Raw genomic sequence first — 18,895 nt, 5'->3', positions numbered from 1 at the left:
GCAGCTATTTGACTGCTGTTGTGAAGAATACTAAAGGTGTCTTACACAGATCTATAGTGATAACACTCAGGGGGACATCTGGTAGCACTTCCTTCACCTGATGTGCCATCCACACCACTCTAGGATCCTCTGCTCCAGCGCTCGAGCCCAGAAAACCCTGTACCACAAGGAAATGAACATGTAAATATAAAGTGACAAACAGTAAGAAATGTTTTGGGGAAGAAAAACAAAAAACTTCCAATACCCAGCTTGCATAATGTGCACACCCTTTTATAAATGTGAATGTGGATATGCTCAGAATCAACCAATCACATTCAGAATCATGTTAAATACTAATTAGTATACACCTTCCAGCAGTTAAAGTGACTGATTACACCCAAATAAAGTACCACTGCTCCAATAAGATTTTGGTAACATCCACCTGGAAAAGCCATGGACCGCAAAGAGCTTGCAAAGCAGGTACAGGATCTCATTGTTGAAAAATATCAATCAGGAGAGTTACAAAAAATGTCCAAGGCATCGGAACACTGTAAAGACAATAATCAACAAGTGGAGAAAATATGGCACGACAGTGACACTACTAAGAACAGGTCCTTACTCTAAAATTAATGAGAAGATCAGGAGAAAACTGGTCAGGGAGGCTGCCAAGAGGCCTAGAGCAACATTAAAATAATTGCAGCAACTTCTGGCAAGTACTGGTTGCTCCCTACACATGACAACAATCTCCCAAATTAATTATTCATATCTCTGGGCTATGGGGTAGGGTGGCAAGATGGAAGCCTTTGTTAACCAAAAATAAATAAATAAAAATACATCCAATCTCCCAAAACTATGTGGAATAACGTGTTATGGTCTGATGAGACCAACGTTGAACTTTTTGGCTATAACACCAAAATATTTGTTTTGTGTTGCCCAAAAACAAAGCACATCACCAAAAGAACACCAACCCCATGGGGAAGCATGGTGGTGGCAGCATCATACTTTTGGGACTGTTTTCTTCAGATGGAACTGGGGCTTTAATCAGGGTGAAGGAAATAATGAATAGATCCAAATACCAGTCAATTGTGCAAAACCTTAAGGCTTCTTCTAAAACACTTACAAAGAAAAGGAATTTCACCTTTCATCTTGACAATGACCCAAAGCAACCCTCCAGATCAACAAAGAAATTATCAAAATGAAAAAAGGAATAAGAAACTGAGGGCAGGCTTTGAGGGGAGGAGAAAAAAAAGACAAAGCGAAACTTCACCAAAATGAGATCAAGGTCTTGGAATGGCTGAGCCAGAGTCCAGACCTCAATACAATCAAAAATCTGTGGGGTGACCTGAAGAGGGCTGCACAGGAGATGCCCAGCCAAACAGAGTTAAGGTGCTTTTGCAAGGAAGAATGGCAAAATATTGCTACATCAAGCTGTACCAAACTGATTGACTCTTACCCAAAAGACTGGATGTTGTGATAAAATCTATAGGTGCTTCAACTATGTACAACCCCAATTCCAAGAAAGTTGGGACAGTATGGAAAATGCAAAAAAAAAAACCAAACAAACAAAAAAGTCATTAAAAAAATTCAGTTCACCCTGTACTATATTGAAAACACATTATTAACACATTATTTGATGGTTTATTGTGTGCATTTAATTTATTTTTTAAAATGATAATTTATCATGTCAAATCTGATGACTGCATCACACACCAAAAAGAGTATAGAATATCATTATCAGAATATCATAGAAAAGTCATTTTTTTCCCATAAATTAATACAAAAAGTGGAACTTACATATATTCTAGATTTATTACACAAAAGGTGAAATATTTCAAGCCTTTTTTTTTGTTTTAATCTGGATTATGGTTTACAGCTCATGGAAATCAAAAATCCAGTATCTCAAAATATTACACGATGGCTGTTTTGTCCAGAAACTATTTGAAATGTTGACTTGTCGGACCACAAAACATGATTCCACTTTGCTAATGTCCATCTGATGAGACCAATTCCAGAGAAGTGGGCTGCACTTCTGGACAGTGTTGATGTACGGCTTATGCTTTGCATAGTAAAGCATTAACTTGTATCTGTGGGTGCAGCGGCGAATGGTGTTGACTGACAAAGGTTTACCAAAGTATTCCCGAGCCCATGTCAGGATATCTATTACAGACTCATGACGGTTTTTAAGACAGTGATGTTTGAGGGATCAGAGATCACACGCATTCAAAAGTGGTTTTCGGCCTTGCCCTTTACGCACTGAGATTTGACTGTATTCCTTAATATAATCTTTTAAATAATCTTTTAAATTATATTGTGCACTGTAGAAGGTGAAATGCCCAAAACTCTACCGATTTGTCTTTGGGGAATGTTATTCTCAAAGTGTTGGATTATCCTCTGATGTATATGTTGGTAGATTGGTGAGCCTCAATCCATCCTTGCTATTGAAGGACTAGGCCTTTTTTGGAGGCTCCTTATATACTATGATTAGACGATTGCCTCACTACACTTTTATCTTCAAAAAACTATGCAGTTGATAAGATAAAACATCAAATGCCAGGTCTTTATACATTTTTTTTTTCTTTAAATACAAGTCAAAGTACATTTACAAATCACTCCTCTTTGTTTTTTAAAGCATTTTCCATACTGTCCCAACTTTTTTTCTGTATTGGTTGTATGTATGTATGTATGTATGTATGTATGTATGTATGTATGTATGAATGAATGAATGAATGAATGAATGAGTGAATGAATGAGTGAATGAATTAATTTTTCCTTTTTCATTTAAATATTGTGAGGATGTAGGTCAATATAAACATGATGAAATATGAGAGGTAAAAGAAAACTGTGTGCTGTGTGTCTCACTGAACCTGCACAAAAGCTGCAAAAACAGGTCTTGAATAGGTTATGAATGATAAGCACTTGAATATAACATTACACCAGCATGTACCTGCTCTATTCAGCACTTCATACTTGTTACTCAACTCTGCTTTAACTGCATACTATGCTAAGTACCTCTACTGTGGAGAAAACAATACACTAAAGTGTGCTGCACAGACATAGATGGTAGGCTAAGGCAAGGTAATAGCTTCAGTACTGTGTGAACATCTGTGCAAAAAATACCACCTTTTTAAACCCAGATTTCAATATCCATCCATCCATCTTCTATACCGCTTATCCTTCTTCAGGGTCACGGGGAAACCTGGAGCCTATCCCAGGGAGCATCGGGCACAAGGCGGGGTACACCCTGGACAGGGTGCCAATCCATCACAGGGCACAATCACCCACACACTCTCACACCCATTCATACACTACGGACACGTTGGACATGCCAATCAGCCTACCATGCATGTCTATGGACTGGTGGAGGAAACCGGAGAACCCAGAGGAAACCCCCGCAGCATGGGGAGAACATGCAAACTCCGTACATGTGGGAATCGAACCCCCAACCCTGGAGGTGTGAGGCAAACGTGCTAACAACTAAGCCACCATGCGCCCTAGATTTCAATATGTACAGAAGAATTAATAATACAAATTACAAAATAAAAATATAAATGGCAAAATGAATTACACAACAATACTAAACGCTAAACTTTTAGTTTATTTTTGCTTTTGCTCGGGTGCTCAACACCGTAGGATTTTAATATTGCGCAGCTTTAACATTCATTTTGTTATTCCGCCATCTAGTGGATAAATACAGTACATTACACATTTCCGAGAAGCCATTATAAAAAAGAAGACAAGGGCTGCCACCAGGACAGCAACACTATTGAGCAATAGCTCATCAATCTGTCCTATACTGCTCACAGATTAGTTTGCGTTGCCGTCAATCATGAAGCAAGGCGTTACTTCCAAGTCGTTTGAGGTGCAAACTTGGCAGAGAACCTTAAAGACCTAAACAGACCCCAAATGTTTTTATTTGGTGAATAAAATCAATCTTCAATAAAATGTCCTGTTGCATAACCGTTTTAGTTTGCAAAATATTCATTTTCAACGAGCATGCAACCTGGTAAAAATATGAAGCCTACAAAAGTGATGGAAAGGCCAAAGTGTCTGCTCATGATTCAAAACATACAAGCTCATCTAAGAAACATGGTGGAGGTAGTGTCATGGCTTGGGCTTGCATGGCTGCTTCTAGAACAGGCTCACTAATCTTTATTGATGGTGTAACTTATGGGAACATTTTGTCTGCCAATTTACAGAGAAATGCATCCAAATTAATCAGGAACTTTATCAATGTGGCAATGATCCAAAACACACTGCCAATTCAGCAAAGGACTTTATCGGGGGGAAAAGTGGAATGTTTTAGACTGGCCAAGTCAATCACCAGACCTAAACCCAATTGAGCCCATTTCACCTCCTGAAGAGGAGATTGAAGGGAGAACCCCCCTGATACAAACATCAACTGAAAAACAACTGCTTTTCCAGGTAAAAGCCTGGAAAAGCATCACAAAAGAAGAAAGCAACAATTTTGTGATGTCAAGGAGTCTCAGGCTTGATGCAGTTATTGCACTTGATGCACTTGATGCAAGATACATGCAACCAAATATTAAGTGTTTTTTACTTTACTTCAAGACTTATCTGTTCCTATACTTTTGCTCACCTGCAAATTGAGTGGTCTGATACAAAAGGTTCTATATTTTATGTTGTTTAACACATAGATGTAAATAACAGGAAATAAAAGCTGAAATCCTAAACCCTCATATTCATCTTTTGATCTCAAACCCAAATGTCTTGAAAAAACAAATGAACTGGCCTTGCTGTTCCAATAGTTTCAGAGGTGACTGTATATTCACTACAGTGTATACAAATGTGTTTGATAATTTAAGCCCTTGATGCCACAGGCTTGAATGAATTAATGTAGATACAAGGCCAAATTATGTGAGAATTACCTGAGAAAAAAATAAAGCAAGATAGGCACAATGGATAGAGGTTAGACAGAATGATTTCTCTCTATAGAAGGAGCAAAAATATATTTGTGAAAAGGGCTGAAAAAGTGACTGAATAAGAGAGGAAGAGAGAGACAGTGATGTTAGACAGAAGGATTTCTCTGTTACTTACTAAAAAAAAAATTCCTCAGTGTAGTCACTCCAAATCTTATTGTCTCTGTATAGTGGTTAACAAAGACAGATGTCCCTGTGGAATTGGCAAGCCACCATGTGAAATCTGGCCTCAGTCACTCTGTCAAAGCCTGAGTCTAGGTAGGTGAACTTCAGGTAGAGGTGCTTTACTCAGCAAGAAGTGTACTTCGTGAGAGGCCGGTCTAGCTTATGGCTCTTGTTCAGACACTCACCGAATACCTTTTTGGTCAGGAGGATGTGTCCACGCTCCATGATCCTTGCCAAACACTGAACTTGGCATCTACTTGTTTATCCCTCACTGTGGTATACGGTAGCCAAGGGTGATGAACCCTGACCTCTTTTCCAGGTTTGGGGTGCGTTTAGGCAGCTTGCTGTTCTGAGAGTTCTCCTCAATGTCACTGTGGCAGCACTCAGCATTGAGCAAGCTGGGCAATACGTGGTGGCCCCAGAAGCCTCACAACAGCTCATTCAAACTGTGTTTGAATGTGCTATGTATCCCAGTGTCTCACATTTTTATTCAGGTCTATGCCCATCAACGAACTTTAGTATCTGCTTTTGGAGCCTCTGCTTATTACATTATCCAGCCAAATCTTACCTGCAGAGACTATGATGCGGAGCACAATTAATGAACATGCTAGTACTGCAAGCCAAGTGGAAACAGGGACAGGGCAGGTCAGATTCAAGAATTCAACAATGATGTGCTATAAATCAATTTATCCAAGATTACAAAAAATACTGGTTCAAGCTATTTTTTTAAAATTATTATAAAGCTCTATTTTTGTCATGCTCCATTTTTTTTTTAACACACTAGGTATATTTCTTTACACTTAAAAATAGAATTATGCAATACTCTTACTGTGTCCTCATTTCAAAATCACAAAGGAAAACATCTGATACACCAACCTGTGCCCAATCCATCCATGGCACTATTTGATCAACTGTTAGTATTCACAAATCCTAGATGGCGACAGAGCACATGGGCATTAGTCAGAGTGAAGTCATCATCACAGATTGTGCCCCACTCGTTGTTATAGAAGATCTTCACTCGGTCCTCGTTGTGTTTGCGTGGGTAAGCTTTAGTTTTCCAGATTGAGGAGAGACAGACTGACACAAGCAGGTGGGGAGCCACATACAGCCCAGTATCAGCACTATATCCCAAGCACTCACCATGGTCTAAAGTTGGAAAGAGAAACAAGGACAGAAACATTTTGGCATGAACTGAGTGTCCCTTGCACATGAATACGCCTTCTGCACTGATGATGCAAACAAGAAATTACCTTCGAGGGACGTGGAATCCACATTTCTTACCTTTGATATAAAGATGTTTCTTGTGGAGACACTTGCTTGACATGGTTTCCATGAGTTTGCATGGATGGTGAGTAGATCAGGATATCATCGTTAAGAAGACACTGGACGACAGAAGACACACAGGTGAGCCCATATGGCATTATGCACTACTCAGAGTGACAGAACGTGTTGCTAAACATTGTTTTTCATTCCTTGCCTTTCTTGATGCGCACGAGATTGTATGCACTGTGCAAGTACAACTTGGTGAATATTTGGGCCTTTCTGAGCTGTTCAAGGACTGATGGGATTAGTGGTAGAGGGAAGCTATACTTAATTGTGATCTGGTTCAACCCTTGATAGTATATACAGGGCCTGAGACTATCTTCTGTTTTTCCACAGAGAAGAATCCAGCTGATGTTGGGGAAGTGGCGGCTCGGATGTACCCCTGCATGAGGGCTTTGTCGATGTACTGCCTCATAGCTTGTTAGCGGGTAGATTCTGGGAGCAGTGGTTCCAGGCTTGAGGACCTTGATGTATTCATGACATTCTTGGAAGTACTTGGAAGTTACGGTCACTAGGAATGACTTGAGGTGGGAGGAGTCTGGTACAATGGATCCTCCTCCTATGTGTCCTCTATGGTGGCCTTGGTGAGAATGCACATCTGCATTCTTTTCCTAATATGTGCAACACTGATTGCCTGAATAGAGATACAGATGTAGTATGTTCATTGTAATCTAATCAGAGTTTAACTTACAAGCGAATGTTGATTTGAATGATGTGGAACTTTTGCCTTTAAAAACACATTTTATGTGTTTTAGCTTTAACATTAAAGATATACCCTAGATACCGTGTGGTTTTTTTGTGTCCTGTATTTTGGTGTTATGAATGTGTTCAACTAAGTTCTTGCATGTAACGTCAATATTTGAAAAGATGCTGACAAGTTTTACCCAAATTTTTATTTCCAGCTCATACATAACACGCAGAGACAGTATGTGCTGAATTGATTTGTATCAGCAATAAAATGGGTCAGAGGCAAGGTGGTCCCCTGCTAAAAGTTAACCTCCATTATAACCTTGTTGAATGTTTTCCCATTTGTGTCTGTCCAGAATGCTAAACCCAGCCATGCTCATGTCCTTCTTTCTCCCCCTCATTGCTCCCAGTGTGGGAATGATATAACGACACGGGACGTGCCCCTTTCCAGGCCAACATGCCTCGTGAACAGAGGATCTCCAATCTCAGCTTTCTTCATTCTCATCTCCCTGCTGAGGGCAATGCACTGGCCATACTCCATTACCCCACTAAGCAGGAAGTTTGCCTCATGAGCACTGCTTCCAGCGGGCAGGTTAATGTCAATGATTTGGTCCCAGACTCATAAAAGCACTAATGCATACTTCCTTAGAGCTTGAGACCTGTGAGAGGGTCAGCCCCATGCTTTAACTTCAAATGTAAACAGCGGTGAGAGTGTGGCACACACAATGGAGTGGGAGAACGTTGATTGAATGAGATTGGATGTGTGAAAGGAGGATAATCATCTGGCATAGAAGCGTTGATCATATATGATCACACAGAGAGCTGGAACTGGGTTGCTTATCTCTCTCCTTTTGCTGGCAGGATTACATGTTCACATGAAGCTTCAGGTCAAATTTCATGCTAGCTGTCTTTGTCTATAGATTGAGTCAACATGCTGGTTATGTTCCAGCAGGAGCCCTACGGGAATCATTACACCTGATCAGTCAACATATTCTCAATTCCAAAGCAGTTACTGACCATTTGTGTTACTGCTAATAACCATGCCAACGGTGCATTGAGCATTGCAGTTGACTTGGTATAATTACCACTCTGTGAATGAACACAGCCAGAGGAAATGAGGTAGTGATTAGCACTGTAAAAGCCAACCTGCTTGTTATCAGACAGGGTAGAATTCCTAATGTGACTCTGATAAATGACACTGACGTTATCAGTTTGGCCAAGTAGCTGATGAGTAGTAATAAACCTATTACAAGAAAGCTCTTACAGAGTTCGTAGCTGAATTTCACTCCATATGGGATTGTTTAAGTCTCTGTTATGGATTATCTGTGATACACTGATTCTCCTACGTGGCAGGGGTTGCCGCTAAATAAGTACACTGAAACATGTAAGTTGTTTTCAACCCTTTTAACTCTATGACAATTGAACATAAAGCATATTACTTAGTAACTACTAAGAATAATTCAGTAATGATGGTGAAACTGATGGGAAAGGTTATGACTGTTCTGATTGTCATATCAGTGGAATCGGTGCCACACTCACAGAATACAACTTGGCCTCCAAACATGGCCACCGCAAACACAATGTCCACTAACTCTGTCACGTTCAAGCTCACCATCATTCTGATCACACACATACCTGTACAATCAATCAACAATCAAGCCTCCGACATTTCCAATAACAACAGAAGCTTGCAGAAATTCAGCTACTGTTATCCGCATTAGATCAATATGTAGTATTGCTGATAATCAGATATGTATTATAATTCATACAGTACATGAAGTTTGATAGGTGTTAGTCTCAACCCACCGATTGCTTGTGGAAGTTTAAGGAGTTAGAAAGTTGTGGAACTGAGGAAACCAGCATGAATTGGTGAGAAATTGCTAGAGAATATGAGTGTGCTGATCTCTCTGGGAGTCATTAGTGAGATGTTGCAATGTTTACTGTGTTACCTGGTTACAAGGCTCAGGTAGGGGACTGGTTCATGTTATGATTGTTGCTTACTTCTCTTACAAGTTAACTGTAAGCGATCTTGGCAGTTTTTACTGACATGGAAGCTCGGACATTGATTTAATTGTTTGTATAACATAAGTGTTTTTTCACCTTAGATTCAGGTCCAAACCTGGTTCAGTCTAATACTAACTGTAATCAGTGTGGAATAGATGGAGCTGTGGTATATTAGGGGTGTGTGTTGTAATGGATTGACAGAGACAATGTGAGAAGCACAGCTAATTTGTCTTTATTCTCCAGAGGATATCAAATTGCATGCCTGTTTTTATCAATCCTGTGTGAGAACATGAATAGGAACCTGACAACACACCAGTTTTGTGGCACAGGCTGTAATTTTACCTGACTCCTACAAACAAACTTTAATGTACTGAAATCTACTATATTAATCGGGAATTTCCTGATTTATATTAGTGTTTTTTCTGAGGCTTTGTTATTGCACTGATGTACCTCTAGTCCTTTAAAAGGCAGAGCCATTTGGTTGCTCCTCCCCCTGAACTGTGAATGATGTCATTGTGGCTTCCCTAGACCATGGACAAATGATGTGAAGCCTCTCAGTGAGGCTTTACTCTCTCACTCTCCCTCTCCTTGTGCCTCTTCCTGTGCCTCTCTTCCTCTCTGGTTCTCACTCCTTTGCTTTCTATCTTGAGTTGCTGCAGCTGACGTGAACTTGACTGCTCTCCATCAAGCTCTCTTTCTGTCTCTCTCTGAGACTTTCTGACCCCAAGACACAACTTGGATCCTTGGAGATTTTTTTGGCCATTCAAACCATTCTCTTCACAGTGCGTTGAGACAATATAGACACACATCCAATTCCAGGTTGATTCATAACATTTCCAGTTGACTGGAACTTCTTAATTATTGCCCTGATGGTGGAAATGGGCATTTTTAATGCTTGTGCTATTTTCTTAAAGCCACTTCCTCTTTTGAGAAGCTCAACAACCTTTTGCCACCCATGACAGCTATATTCCTTGGTCTTACCCATTGCTATGAATGACTAAGGGAATTTGGCCTATGTGTTTCCTCATATATATACACCTGTGAAACAGGAAATTACGGTTGAAAACTTTCCTGTTCCTAGTCACCCAGGTGTATTAAAATATCAGTGGGAACATACTCCAAATATTCAACCCCAATTCCAAAAAAAGTTGGGACAATATGGAAAATGCAAAAAAAAAAAAAACCAAGCAAAAAGAGTCACTTGAAATTTCAATTCACCATGTACTATATTGAAAACACATTATTTGATGTTTTACATTGTTAACTTAATTTATTTTTAAATAAAACTACACTCAATTCAACTTTGATAACTGCAACACACTCCAAAAAAGTTGGGACAGTTGACGGTTTACCAATGTGTAATATCACCTTTTCTTTTAATTACACTAATTAAGCGAATGGGCGCTGAAGGAAGACACCAGTTGGTTAAGTTTAGCAAGCAGAATTTTCCCCCATTCATACATTATGCATTTCTTCAGCTGGGCAACTATATGGGGCCTTCGTTGCCTTATTGTGTGCTTCATAATGCACCACACATCCTCAATCAGAGACTGGTCAGGACTGCAGCAGGCCATGCTCACACCCACACTCTCTGCTTATGCAACCATGTGCTTGTAATGCAGGCAGAATGTGGTTTGGCATTGTCCTGCTCTGGATGGCAGCATATGTTGCTCCAAAATGTGTACATACCTTTCTGCATTAATGATGCCCTCACAGCTGTGCAAGTTACCCAGGCACTGACACACCCCCATACCATGGCAGATTATTTTGACTATTAACTATTTTAAATGTTAACTCCTCGGACCACAAAACACGATTCCACTGTGCTACTGTCCATCTCAGATGAGACAGAGCCCAGAGAAGTGGGCTCCTCCGGGCTGTCTGGTTTCTTTTCATTTCCCAAAAAACGTACTGGAAGGTGGATTGATATGACTGAGTGTGTGAATGTGTGAGCATAATGCCTTATGATGAACTGGTATGTAATCCAGGGTGTATTCCTGCCTCATGCCCTGTATAGGCTCGAGATCCACCTCAACCTTTACCAAGATGAAGGGATTACTAAAGATGAATGATTGAAAATATGTCTTATTTCCTAAGTTTTTATGACTTATTTTTTTTCCATTTCCAGATTTGTCCAAACTTAGTACTGCATAGAACAAAAAAATTTTATCTTAGTCATTGAGTGTTGAATGCTTATCTTAATTTAGTGCACTGCTCAAAGAACACATCTTATGTCATTGAAATAATCTCTTCTACAATGGAAAAAAATCTGTCATGTTTTATAATGAAGTGGGGGGGGGGGGCTGACCAAAAAAGAGGCTGATTGAGTCTTTGAAAGGATAAGCTCACTGAGAAAGGTACTGTTAAAGGTATTAGCAAAAAAGCATGATTTAGAAAAATACATTTGCTGTTAAATTAATCATTATGACAAATTAAGGGCCATATTCAGAATTGAGATACACTCTCCGAAATAATAGTACTAAACTGTACCTATCCTTGTTGCAAGGGTAGTGCTCTCAATCAAGGATACATCTTTTATACCTTTTAATATGCATCTTTCATCTGGAAACATGAATACAGTGCATCCGGAAAGTATTTACAGCACTTCACTTTTTCCACATTTTGTTATGTTTCACCCTTATTCCAAAATGTAAATTCATTATTTTCCTCAAAATTCTACAAACAATACCCCATAATGACAATGTGAAAGAAGTTTGTTTGAAATCTTTGCAAATTTAAAAAAAATAAATAAAAAATAAAAAAGCACATGTACATAAGTATACACAGCCTTTGCCATGACACTCAAAATTGAGTTGAGGTGCATCCTGATTCCACTGATCATCCTTGAGATGTTTCTACAACTTGATTGGAGTCCACCTGTGGTAAATTCAGTTGATTGGACATGATTTGGAAAGGCACACACCTGTCTATATAAAGGTCCCACAGTTAACAATGCATGTCAGAGCACAAACCAAGCCATGAAGTCCAAGGAATTGTCTGTAGACCTCCGAGACAGGATTGTATCGAGGCACAGATCTGGGGAAGGGTACAGAAACATTTCTGCAGCATTGAAGGCCCCAATGAGCACAGTGGCCTCCATCATCCGTAAATGGAAGAAGTTTGGAACCATCAGGACTCTTCCTAGAGCTGGCCGCCCGGCCAAACTGAGCGATCGGGGGAGAAGGGCTTTAGTCGAGGAGGTGACCAAAAACCCGATGGTCACTCTGACAGAGCTCCAGCGTGTCTCTGTGGAGAGAGGAGAACTTTCCAGAAGAACAACCATCTCTGCAGCACTCCACCAATCAGGCCTGTATGGTAGAGTGGCCAGACGGAAGCCAGTCCTCAGTAAAAGGCACATGACAGCCCGCCTGGAGTTTGCCAAAAGGCACCTGAAGGACTTTCAGACCATGATGAAACAAAGATTGAACTCTTTGGCCTGAATGGCAAGCGTCATGTCTGGAGGAAACCAGGCACCAGTCATCACCTGGACAATACCATCCCTACAGTGAAGCATGGTGGTGGCAGCATCATGCTGCGGGGATGTTTTTCAGCGGCAAGAACTGGGAGACTAGTCAGGATCGAGGGAAAGATGAATGCAGCAATGTACAGAGACATCCTTGATGAAAACCTGCTCCAGAGCACTCTGGACCTCAGACTGGGGCGAAGGTTCATCTTCCAACAGGATAACGACCCTAAGCACACATTGTTGCCTCTTGAAGGAATAGTGCGCACTGTAGGAAGTAATTTTACTAGCAGCTTCTCTCAAAGCTCTGAAAATGTATGGAATGGGTTTGTGCTGAAAGCTTACTATAGTGTAAGAGCATTTATTGAAAATCTCAAATTGTGTAATGTTGTTGACTTTGAAAAAAATACTCCATACAAACTTTCTCTTTCTCTGCTTTCTCTTTAGCAGTAAACCATCACTTTAGAATAAGGACTAGATTTCAGTCATTAGTTAGAATAGGGACTATTTAAAATCATAACAGTAACAAAGGTAGTTCTTTGTCTCTGACCCAGTCTAAGGTGCATCTTAAGGGTGGTGCAAGGACAGGGGAAGGCCTGGTGGAGGTCCTGAAGGGCTCTGTGTGGGTGATGACCACTGGAGCTTGCAGTTGGCTAGTGTGGTATGCAGAGAATTGGGCTTCGGTATTGCTAAAGAGGCTCTGACTGATGCACGCATGATCCAAGGTGGATTACACTGAGCAATGAGCACCTAACTTTTAGCTTGAAAAGAAAGTGTTTAGCCATTATAGGCTGATATAATGAAATACTGATAATGTCTTTGTAAGATTTCTGAACAGCGCATGCCTGCATGTGAAACCATTATAAGCCATTTTTGTGCAAACTTATTATTGTGCATCGTGATCTTTATTTTGCTCATATTAATGAGAAAATGCAATATTGTGTAATGGTAACCTGACCATAGGCACGGGACACATCTACACGAATGAGGTACGGTGCCGTGGGAATGAGAAGAGATTGTGGGCTTGCCCTCATAACAACATCACTGCTAAGAAGTGCAAACACACGAGGATGCTGCAGTGAAGTGCAACACCCCTTACATGGGCTTTGAAAAAGGGTCAGAATCTCTACTTCTAGATGCATAGGATTAGTTTAGCTTAATAGTTCGAATTACAACACATGTTTTTTTTCTGATGGGTCTGATATCTTTTATAAACTTATTGTCAACTCAGAGGTCAACTAAGTTACACTTGTTTTGTTACATTTTAACCAATCAATTATTTATATAGTTCTTTATGAATATTTGATGGCATACATTTTGTTCATCACTGAGTTGACAAAGAAATCAATCAAAGATACTTTTTCCTGAAAGTATCTAAAATTTCATTTTCGATTATGTATTAAAAAAAAAAAAAAAAAAAGACCTTTCAGTACAAAGCACAATGGTTTTTTCAACTTTATGACTGATGTTTAGTGTACCCTTAATTGTAGAATCACCCCATGATCTTTCATGGATGCACTACCTAGTGACTTTAACTGAGTCACTGGTTTGAACAGAATTTTACTTTTCTTTGCTGTTTGTTGCTTGTCTCTAAACTCATCGCAGATCCGTATAACTGGAGGCCGTACACAACTGGAGGGTTGGGTGGAGATTCTGGCCACTAATGCTGATGCTTTAGTGCTGCCTGATCTGTGGGGATGACTGGACTTCTCGAGAGGCCATGGTGGCATGCAGGCAGCTGGGACTGGGACATGCTAGCAGCGGCCTCAGAGTAAAAATTCCCAGAATTTCAAGAGCATGTGTATTATATCAGAGGTACCCAGTCAGTTACCAGAGACTTATTTGCTCAATCTAACATGCCTGGCTTTAATATTCAGACCTTGGAATTATTTTTGGCAAAAGTGAGAAGTTTTGCATCAAGATGTATCTGCTTTGACCTTACTGAAGATTAACAATGTATCGCTGTGTATCTAAAAACATAGAATTGTCAGATAGAGCCATATATGTACTGTGCAGGGAGGTAGTTGCCAAAAGTATGGATCTGCCTCAGTGCCTTAAAGAAGCAGAGTATTAAACAGGAGTAGATCTCTATAACAACATGCTGAGATTGTAGCATAAGTTATCTCAGGACAAGAAACAAAACACACAGAGACTATTGTCGAAGCGAAGCGGGTTGCATTTGTAGATTCAAGATGTGGACTGACAGATTCCAGATTCTGGAACCCACAGAAGTACACAGAAGGTTGTCATTTTCATAACTATAAAGCTTAAGCACTTGCTGTACTGTAGTATAATATTCTCCTTAATCAGCGATGCGTTGTTCATGGAAAAAAGTCAGCGGCTCAAGTCGGCTCTTTAGTTGAGAATGGTTGGTAAATGAAGACTAGATCATATGACCTTTTATTACTATTAAAAGTATTTTGGGAAATGCAGAACCATGTTATAATACCAAGGATTGGCATTTGGCAAATGAGTTAAATATTTTGCATCAGGCACTTCTGTGGCAGACAACAAAGTAAATTAACAACATAGGGAATAAAATTGGTTTATTCCATTGATAATAGACCACAAACTGGTCAGGACTCGACACCGAAACTTCTGTGTTGTAAAATTTACTTCCAGTGTAAAATTTTAGCAGTGCAGAACTCAGAGAGCTTACAAACTGCAGTTTTGTCATCATTCCAAACAAGAGACATCTTTACACACAGCACGAAATCGATGTGTTTTCCCACCCTCTTTTTATTGACAGGATATAATCGGCCCTGGTCATCGGATGTTTTTAAACTATCAGCCGATAGCCGGAAAAATAGCCTTTATCGGCCAATACATTGGTGCATCTCTAATTTCAATCAAATACAGCTGGTACAGTACACTGTGAAATGAAACAACGTTCCTCTAGGACCATGGTGCTACTTAAAACAACATAATAATCACATGAGACGACACAGAACTAAATAAGATCTACACATTCTACACAAAGTGCAGATGCGAACATGAGCTGACAACACATGACAATACAATACTACTAAAACAGGACAATAGGCACAGTGAAGCGCTGAACAGTACACAGTTTTAGTGCTGAAGATAGGTACCAAGGAGTAACAATATAATTTAAAAATGGTATAATTGTAAACAGAACATGCTATGACTTAGTATTCAGCAAATTAGCTTATACCAAATATGGACATAGCAGTTATTGAGGTAGCAGCCAGGTAAAGTGTAAATTCCTCAACTTAAAGTTAAGCACTGATACAAAAGAACAATAATATGAATGAATGAATGAATGAATACCTTGCATAATAGAATTGCAGTCCTGTTTATATTCACTGGATTGTCATCACGTAACTCAGTGAATAGACCTTGCAGAGATCCAGGATCCATGTAGAGATCCGTATGGTCAGGGGCAGTACAGACCACGAGGGCAGAGCAGCTGTACAGGTTGGCCCCAGGTGGCACACTAAGAAGGCCATGGAGGATGACGGCCTCGGTTATATTCTGCAAGCAAACACAATAACAAAGGACTGCTGTATGAATCAGCATTTTCATTCCTGAATTTAGATTTGTAAAAACACAACAAATACTCATGCTATGATTTTGTAGATGCAAACGTGTATAGTATATCATGGATCTGTACTCCAGTAATACATGACAGAAACATCTAAACACAATCTATCTGGTTTAATCTACCAGTATTATCAGAGTGCTTGTGCACCCTCATTATTATGAGAGATAAGGTCAATAGATGTAGATGTAGGGCAGCTGGATTTGAATCATCAGCAAAATGTACCATTTTAAGGAAAAAGTAAGGTTTCAATTCCAGCTTGCACATCTGGATATAAAGGTATATACAGGTTTTAGAGCAACATATGCTTCCAACCAGATTCCATCCCATCTTTACTTCTGAGAGACTCTCCAAGATACTCTTTTTATACCCAGTCATGTTACTGACCTGTTGCCAATTAACCTAATTAGTTGCTAAATGTTCCTCCAGCTGTTTCTTTTTAGTGACACATACTTTTCCAGCCTTTTGTTGCCCCGTCCCAACTTTTCTGAGACGTGGTGCGACCATCAAATTAAAAATGACCATATATTTTTCTTAAAACGGTACATTTCCTCAGTTTAAACATTTTAAATGTTTTCTATGTTCTATTGTGAATAACATATGGGTTTATGAGTTTTGCAAATCATTGTATTCTGTTTTTATTTACATTTACAGGGCATCATGGCTGGCTTCTGGGACACAGACATGATATAGACTGCCAGTGGATTGATATCACTGATGTTAAACCCGGAAACTACATACTGCAGGTAAACAATAAGAACCTTATTCGTAAAAAATAAATAAATAAATTATTGTCATACAAACACAATCCACAACAGATACCTATATTTTTTTGGAAATGCAGAACAACACTATAATGGCAAAGAAATGTAAATATGGTGTTCACAGTCTGCACTCTTGTGGCAGACATATGATACTGCAACAGCACAGCAAATTAATAATACTTAAGCATACACTCACCATCCACTTTAATAGGAACACTTGTACGCCTGCTCATTTATGCCGTTATCTAATCATTCAATCAATCCCAGGAGATCAGCAGTTTCTGAAATACTCAAACCAGCCCATCTGGCACCAACAACTATGCCACATTTAGTCACAGAGATCACATTTATCCCCCCATTCTAATGTTTGATGTGAAGCTCTGGACCTGTATCTGTATGATTTTATGTATTGTGTGCTGATATTTGATTGAATGATTAGATAACTGCATAAATGAGCAGGTATACAAGTGTTCCTATTAAAGTGGACAGTGACTGTAGCTTTGATTTTAGGAGGATGAGGCATGTAAAAAAAAAAAAAAAAGGTTTATTAAACTGACATAGCACACAATGCTATACTGAACGAGGGAAGATACACCTGTAGGATTCATTAGTTAATATTAACATAAACTGGTCAGTCATTTGTTTATTTAGCACTTTCTTCCTCCAAAATATGTAACGCATTTTGCTGGTTCTGTCTCTCACAGGTTATACTAAACCCCAACTTTGAGGTAGCAGAAAGTGACTTCACCAATAACGCCAAACGCTGCAATTGCAAATACGATGGTCATCGAATCTGGCTGCATCCGTGCCACTTAGGTAACTACTAACCCTATTTGTATAGATCTGCAGTGTTTAGACTTTTCACTTTTCAAGACATCCCACCATTAATTAGCTCATTATTTATTATCTACCTTATATGTTTCTTCTTAGCAATACAATCATTTTATTTAATATTTTGTTCTTAGGTGATTCATACAGCGAAGAAGCAGAGAAGGAGTTTGAACTTTATCCTGGTCAGCTGAATAATCAGATCTTATAACACCAATCACCATCACCAGGAACTGCTTTAAGCCACAATGAGGATAGCTTTATAATATACCTAACTATTTATTCTTACTGAATAGTTTTAATATAGCATCCACCAAGTCCAAATCAGAGATATCGCTTTACCAACATCTGAGGAGTTCTGTGGAATACCATGGACAACAGCTAGCATTTTTGCGTACAGTCAGCTCAGGAGCAGTTGAACAGAGGACCTTAAATTAGCCCTTTATCTAAAAAAAAAAAAGAAAGAAAGAAAAAGGAAATAGCTGAAGGGAGCAGCCCAATTTTGTACTTCCTCATTAACGAACCAGTCCATGTTCATCCTTCTTCTAGTCCCTACATTAGATAAATAAGCTTTTAGAAAACTTAAAGCATTTTAAAGGGAATGTTCATAATGGATGCATTTATAAAATGTTGAGCATATTTTTCAACAAAATGTTTGAACTATATGTATTTATCCCTGGTGATTTTAGTTTATATAAACTTTAAGAAAGTGGATTTTCAGCATATATATATATATATATATATATATATATATATATATATATGTGTGTGTGTGTATATATATATATGTGTGTATATATATATATATATATATGTATATATGTATATGTGTGTGTGTGTGTGTGTGTGTGTGTGTGTGTGTGTGTGTGCACTTTATCCTTGTTTGTTACATTTCATATGGCATGAAGTTGAATTCCAAAACTCCATCTATATTTTATGGAAGCCCTAAGCGGCCATGCATTATTACTTTTTGTATTTTTGTTTCTGCTGTTTTCCCACGATGTAATTTTATTGTGAGAAAATCTCGTACTTTGTGAATGGGACTGGTGTTACATCAAGGGCGTAGGTTTGGTCTCAATATTGGTAAGGACACCCACCCACCCCGGGAAAAAAAACAAAACAAAAGGACTGCTTTTAATGTTGACAACCAACTGGTTTATTAAAATATAACATCTATATTTAC

At 39.1% G+C, this 18,895-nt stretch overlaps 1 protein-coding gene across 1 annotated transcript; it reads left to right on the top strand.

Annotated features, from left to right (window-relative positions):
- The first annotated feature begins 15,951 nt into the window (after positions 1-15,951).
- On the top strand, positions 15,952-18,239 carry LOC128611272 (lysyl oxidase homolog 3A-like). Its single transcript, XM_053630651.1, has 4 exons — positions 15,952-16,059; positions 16,753-16,866; positions 17,589-17,700; positions 17,850-18,239. Exons 1-4 carry the CDS (start codon positions 15,952-15,954, stop codon positions 17,921-17,923), a joined length of 408 nt encoding a protein of 135 aa, XP_053486626.1. The 3' UTR covers positions 17,924-18,239.
- The last annotated feature ends 656 nt before the right edge of the window (positions 18,240-18,895 follow it).

Source organism: Ictalurus furcatus, chromosome 8, assembly GCF_023375685.1.
Source record: "Ictalurus furcatus strain D&B chromosome 8, Billie_1.0, whole genome shotgun sequence".
NCBI classification, from domain to species: Eukaryota; Metazoa; Chordata; class Actinopteri; order Siluriformes; family Ictaluridae; genus Ictalurus; species Ictalurus furcatus.
The sequence above is the reverse complement of the archived record's forward strand: the minus strand, read 5'-3'. Positions and strand labels throughout refer to the sequence as shown.

Excerpts from the sequence above, each read along its gene's own strand:
- LOC128611272 (XM_053630651.1), top strand. The coding sequence starts at position 15,952 with ATGGTCAGGGGCAGTACAGACCACGAGGGCAGAGCAGCTGTACAGGTT. Across the intron at positions 16,060-16,752 it reads GCCTCGGTTATATTCTGCAA|CTGTTTTTATTTACATTTAC; the intron begins GCAAACACAATA and ends AATCATTGTATT. Across the intron at positions 16,867-17,588 it reads CCGGAAACTACATACTGCAG|GTTATACTAAACCCCAACTT; the intron begins GTAAACAATAAG and ends TGTCTCTCACAG.